Here is a 6,000-nt window from a genome sequence, read left to right as displayed (position 1 = left end):
TTTCTTCCCTATGATTCTTGTTTCCACATTTCCACATTCAGCGAGGTCTCCTGACAGTGCTGCTTCGTTTGACTGGCTTCCTTTGCTTAGTTCCAGGTGTGCTATTTCTTGATGGTCATTTAGTCCCATGTCCTTTGACCAGAGGGCATATTACTTTTTATCTCTTTTTATATATATGGACAAAGTGTGTTCCTTTTTACTGCCTTGGGTTTCAGGGATTGGGGGGGAGAAGAAACACATAAGCAAGAGGGAACTATTTTTTACTTTAAAGGTGATTTGAGGAGATTCAGAAAATGAGTGATTATAATTTTTATTTCCTGAGTATTTTTACTGTATTCTAGAGGACATCTACATATTCAGTAAACCTTTCTTGTGTTGGATCCAGATTGGTCCTCAGGCCAAATCCACCTGTTTCTGTAAATAAAGTTTTATTGAGAATAGCTACATTCATTCATTTACTTACTGCTTCAGTGTTCCAATGACAGAGTAGTTTCAACAGAGACCCATGATGTGTAAATTATAAAATGTGCTCATTCTTCTCTCAAATTCCTTGAATACATGCTGTGTGCCCACCATAGGTTCTGAGGCAGCATCTGTGAACCAAGTAGATACAGATCTCTGTCCTCAAAGGCAAAGATTTCTAATTTGCAGCTAGAATGGTAAACTCTAGTTGAATCTCAAATTCTGATGCGTGAAGAGACCAGGCATAAGTGAAGCCCATGAGGAGAGGCAATAGAGAGTGGTGAAGAGTGTAGCAAACAGGAGAGAGTATATGCCAGCAGATACTGGCTCATTGTTACTGTAGGACTATGGGCACATTTTTGTTTTTCATGTGACTTTTCTACTTTTTAACCTGTGGGTAATTAATTAAAAAAAATGGGTTGTGATAGTGTGGGCCCTCTGACTTAGGAAGGGGAAAAGGACTATTCTCCAGTAAGTAAATGGACAAGTCTGAGATTTCTTTTGACAGTGTGCTTCAGCAAAGACTCAAAAGGTTAAATCATAGTCCTTTTCTTGCCTCGCATTAAAAAAACGAAAAAGAAGAGGAATCATGTTTAAAAATGAGACACTAGGTGGCGGCGTACTACACAATAAAGGATGTCCTGGGGCTGGCATCTCTGTTCCTAATTAGCAAATGTTTATTTAGTGTTTGCTTTTGAAAGATGTGAGGCTAATGCCAAATGTCCTTGTCTCCACAGGAAAATTAGTGTATGAGCGCATCTTTTCCATGTGTGTGGATAACCGCAGCGTCTTGCCAGGTAACTTCATAATTGTTCAAATGGTTCCATTCTGCCCTGGAGAGGGGATTGCATGTCAGCTTAATGCATTGGGTTATTGAGACCCCCACTAGTTATTGTTGGTGGTTTTATTAGAATTTTTCTTTTCTTTTTAAATTATTTGTTAAATTTAGAGAAATGCGTTTACTGTTTGATTTCTTATTATTTCATTGGCCTAAAGAAACATTAAACCAAAAAGTCCAAGTCCATTGATGTTAAGTTAGTTCCTACTTGTAGTGACCCAGTGGTGTTATGTGTGCCATCAAGAAAGTAGCGGACCCTCTGGTGGATTTTCTGAGGCTGTAAATCACACGGAAGGGTGGCTTTTCCCCACATAGCAGCTGGTAGACTTGAACCGCATGCCTTGGGATTGGCAGTGCAACTTCTTACCACTGTGCCAGCAGAGCGCCTTCTAGAACAGGGCAAAGCCGCCCCGTAGGGTTTCTGAGGCTGTAAATCTTTACAGAAGCAGATTGCCATATCTTTCTCCTGTGGAGCAGCTGGCATTTTGACCTGATAACTCAGTTAATTCACAGTCCAACAACCAGCAGTGGTGTTAAAAGCCAAAAACCCATTGCCATAGAGTTGGAACCAACTCATAGCTGACCCTCTAATGGGTTTCCAGAGACTTGAAATTGCACAAGAGGCGACTGGCCAGCCCTCCAGCTGCTCAGTTCTCCCTGAGAGGTGCTGCACGTAGATTGACATGCCTGCCTTTTGACTTGGTAGGAAGCTTCTGAAAACATTTAAAACAATCCCAGCTACAGATCTGGGCAAGCCATCTGAATCTGCAAGAAGAAGGGGATGCTACGGTAGACTCCGCTGAATGTTCTCTCCGAGTGATTTCCGTCTGCTGTGTGGCATTTCCAGTCTCTTTCCTTAGAAGCAAATGGCTTTCTGAAAACCAGCTTTATGCACGTCTTAAAGAACAATGACAAATAAATCAGTCGTGACAGGCACTTTGAATATCCGATCAATGCTCAAGTGAAGCTTGTGTTAAATTTATTGCCAATCCATTTTAGTGCCTCAGGAGGTTATAATGGGATGACTGGATTATGAATTCTTTTTCCTTTTGTCATATAAATGATAATGATGATGTATCTGGTCACTGGGAACTCTGAGCAGCCAGCCTCCTGTTCCCTCTGGCCCTCCTTTTAACATCTCTTCCTGCTGCTCCAAGGACTTACCTGTGTGGAGCTCAGGCAGCCAGCTTGCTTCACCGTCTCACTTCCTAATAGTGACATGTCCCTGGGAGACTGAGAGGGGGACCAGGGACAACAAGCCCTCAGTTCGGTGATGTAAACCGTTAAGCATTCTGCTGACTGAAAAGAGCGGTGGTGGTTATGTTCTGGGCTGTCAGGTCAAATACGACTCTTAGTGACTCTGTGAATAACAGATTGGACCCCTGCCCTGTTCTGCGTCATGTTCACCATCTCGCTATTCTCGAGCCCGTTGTTACAGGCACAGTGTCGGGCTCCCTTGTTGAATGAAGGTTGTCTTCTCTTGCTCTGATCCTTCACCTTTCCTAGCATTCTGGCTTTTTTCAAGTAACTAGTACCACCTAGAACACGATGGGACTTTTCTGTTCTGTCACATGTGGTCTCTGTGATTCATAGTTGATTGAATGGCACCAAACCACAACAGTACCCTCACACATTAAGTATGTATGTGTGTATTTGCATGCCACTCTCAATGTATAAAATTCATGTATGTAGTTGTTGTTGTGTACTGTTAAGTCGGAACCTCCCCAGAGCTGACCCTCCGGTTTTCAGAGGCAGTTAATCTCACAAGAGGAGATTGTTCTTCCTTCTCCCACAGAGCAGCTGGTGGCCTCGACTGCATGTCAGAATGTACATATATATGTGTGTGCGTGAGCCTGAGTGAATACACACACACTCACAGAGCCATTTAATGTGCACATTTCTGAGAAATCAAGAGGCAAAGTCTGTAGAGGTTAAAGGGCTGGAAGAGCTCTGAGAAGTCTTCTTATCAGGGATAAACCAAGTATGGATGCATCTAGAAGTTGCCCATCGCCCTGACACAAGCTCTTGAAAGGCCTGACCTTAGCTCTGGGCCTGTGCCGTCTAATACAGTGGCCATTGCCCATTTGTGATTCTTGAGCAGTTGAGAGGTGATCAGACCAAACCCAGATGGCCTGGGAGTGTTACAGAGTGAGCCCTGGTGGGGCAGTAGTTAAAAACATTGGGCTGCTAACTAAAAGATCAGTGGTTCGAGCCCACCAGTTGCACCATGGGAAGAAGACCAGGCGGTCTGCTCCATACAGATCACAGCCTCCAAAATACCATGGGACAGTTCTACTCTGTCCTAATGGGGTCACTGTGAGTTAGAGTTAACCTAGTGGCCGTAGGCTGAGTGAGTGTTAAAATAATTCTCAGGATTTCAGATTTAACACAAAACAAAAGATTACTGAGTACCTTTCACAAGGGATTACATGTTGAATTAACAAAATAATTGGATGGATCGAGCTTAAGAAAGTATATTTTTGAATTTAATTTTAGCTTTTTTATGATTTTTCAATGTGGTAATATGTTTTATTCACTTCCTTTAGTTTTCTTGATATCTTGGTTAGGATTGCTTATAGTTCCTTTCTTCTTTTCTTACATGACTATGACAAGATTTAAAGTTGCAGTGGGGCTTGAATGCTATTTCTGTTGGGTACTGTTGGTCTTTATGGGCCATCAAGTCAACACCGAGTCATAACTGATCCTCCAGTGGGTTTTCGGAGGCTGGAAATCCTATAAGAGGAGATTGCCCATCTTTCTCCCATAGCATAGCTTGTGGATTTGAACTGCATGCCTTTGGGTTGGCAGTGCAACTCCTTTACCCCTTAGGCCACCAGAGCTCTCGATCTGTTGACTAGTGCTGATGTATGTAGCCTGCTCGACTTAGGTGGTGCCTGTGGAAGATGTGTTTGAGCAGCTCATCCCATGTTCCAGGAATCTCAAGACTGGGAAGTATTGAAGCCGTGAGGATAAACTGAGACTAGCCTGAGTGAAAAGACTTTCTTTCTCAGAATCTGGAAATCTGGAGACTTGTGAGCGTCTGCTCCACGTGCTGTACCAGCAGCAGGAAGCTTAGCTTACAGGTGGAATGAAGCCCAAATGAATATTTTCTTTGGCATCAGTGGTCCTTTTAAAAAAACATACTTTCTATAAAAACAAACAAACAGCCCAAAACAAAACAAACCCCCCCCCCCATACTTTCTGATATAGTTTCACTTTCTTCCTAACGCTGTAATTATAACCACTTAAAATATTTGTGTTACCTACTGGCAATATTTGGTTGGGTAATATTTATGTTTGCCAAAGACACTTAAGTTTGCATCTTCTGGAGTGGTTTTCCCTGACAATACAGCCAACATTTTTAGTAAAGGAAAAGTTACTAATAACGTACTCCCTACCCAAACTGTAAAAATTAAAATAAAAGGCTATTTCCATATACTTTTCTAAAATGCACTAATTAGCACTATTGTCATGAAAATTTTTCTCTCCCTAAATGTCTTATTACTTTGAAGGATACACATTGGACTTTCATTTTCTTGAAAATTATTGCTTGCTTTCCCCCCCCCCCCCTTTTCACTTAAGATCTTCAGCTGCATGTGATTTCTCTCATTTCAAGAACTGGAATTGAAGGACATTTTTCAGAATTGTTGATGAGCTTAAGAACAATTATGGGTTGTTTTTTGTTTTAATATGGTTGTGGTATTGTTGCGAGTTCACACAGCAAAGCATATGCCAACCCAGCAGTTTCTACATGCAGTTTAGTGCCTCTGAGTCTATTCCACCAGTTTTGCAACCTCTGCCTTTTCTGAGTTGTTCCTCCTTCATTAACATAAATTCATACCCCTCTAAGCCTCCTAGCTAATCTTTTGAGGTTCTCTTGTCAGTTTGATCCCATAAATATAGTTCTTAAAAAAGCATACTCAAAACAAACCTTTTTCACTGTTGTTGTTATGTGCCCTCGAGTAGCTTGCAACTCATAGCGACCCTAGTACAACAGCCCTAAACTCTGCTCTGTCCTGTGCCAATCACACTGTCTCTGACACTTCCATCCCAATTATTCCAGTCACTGAATCAATCCATCTCATAGAGGGCCTTCCCCTCCTGCACTGTCCCTCCACCCTACCAAGCATGGTGTCCCTCTCCAAGGACCCATCCCTCCTGGCAACATGTCCAAAGTATGTTAGATGTAGCCTCAGAATCCTTGCCTCCAGGGAGCCACCCGGTTTAACCCTTTCCAGGATGAATCTGTTTGTTTTCCTAGCAGTCCATGGTACCCTCAATACTCTTCTCTAACACCACAGCTCAAAGGCATCAATTCTCCTTCTGTCCTCCCTAGTCATTGTCCAACTCTCTGATGCCTAACAAGTGATTGCAAAGACCCTGGCCTGTATCAGATGCACCTTAGTCTCCAGAGAGACGCTGTTGCTCTTCAGTACTTTAGAGAGGTCCCTAACAGCAGACTTTCCCATCGCAATGTGTCTTTTAATTTCCTGGCTACAGTAGCCTTTTTCACTAGTTAAATTATTGTTTGGTTTTAAGAAGATTTACAGGATGTTTTTGGATTGAAGATTATTTTAGAACAATAATTCCCAAGGATGTAGCCACTGTCCATGATTCTAGAAAATTTGGAGTACATGAGGATTTTTAAATTCTTTTCCACATTTTCCCCCCTTTTGATCAAGATTTCGCTATAAAATCTT

The 6,000-nt window shown here is 42.1% G+C and overlaps 1 protein-coding gene across 1 annotated transcript in view; it reads left to right on the top strand.

Moving 5' to 3' along the window:
* Positions 1–6,000, top strand: part of LOC102867320 (chromosome unknown open reading frame, human C16orf62) — a 168,633-nt gene that overhangs the window by 41,902 nt on the left and 120,731 nt on the right. The window contains exon 8 of the mRNA XM_006892659.1: positions 1,200–1,259. Within this exon, the coding sequence (XP_006892721.1) occupies positions 1,200–1,259 (60 nt within the window). The remainder of the gene's footprint in view (positions 1–1,199; positions 1,260–6,000) is intronic.

Source organism: Elephantulus edwardii, unplaced genomic scaffold (assembly GCF_000299155.1).
Source record: "Elephantulus edwardii isolate Elephantulus edwardi_28Jun2011 unplaced genomic scaffold, EleEdw1.0 scaffold00117, whole genome shotgun sequence".
NCBI classification, from domain to species: domain Eukaryota; kingdom Metazoa; phylum Chordata; class Mammalia; order Macroscelidea; family Macroscelididae; genus Elephantulus; species Elephantulus edwardii.
This window is presented reverse-complemented; position numbering and strand designations above follow the sequence as displayed.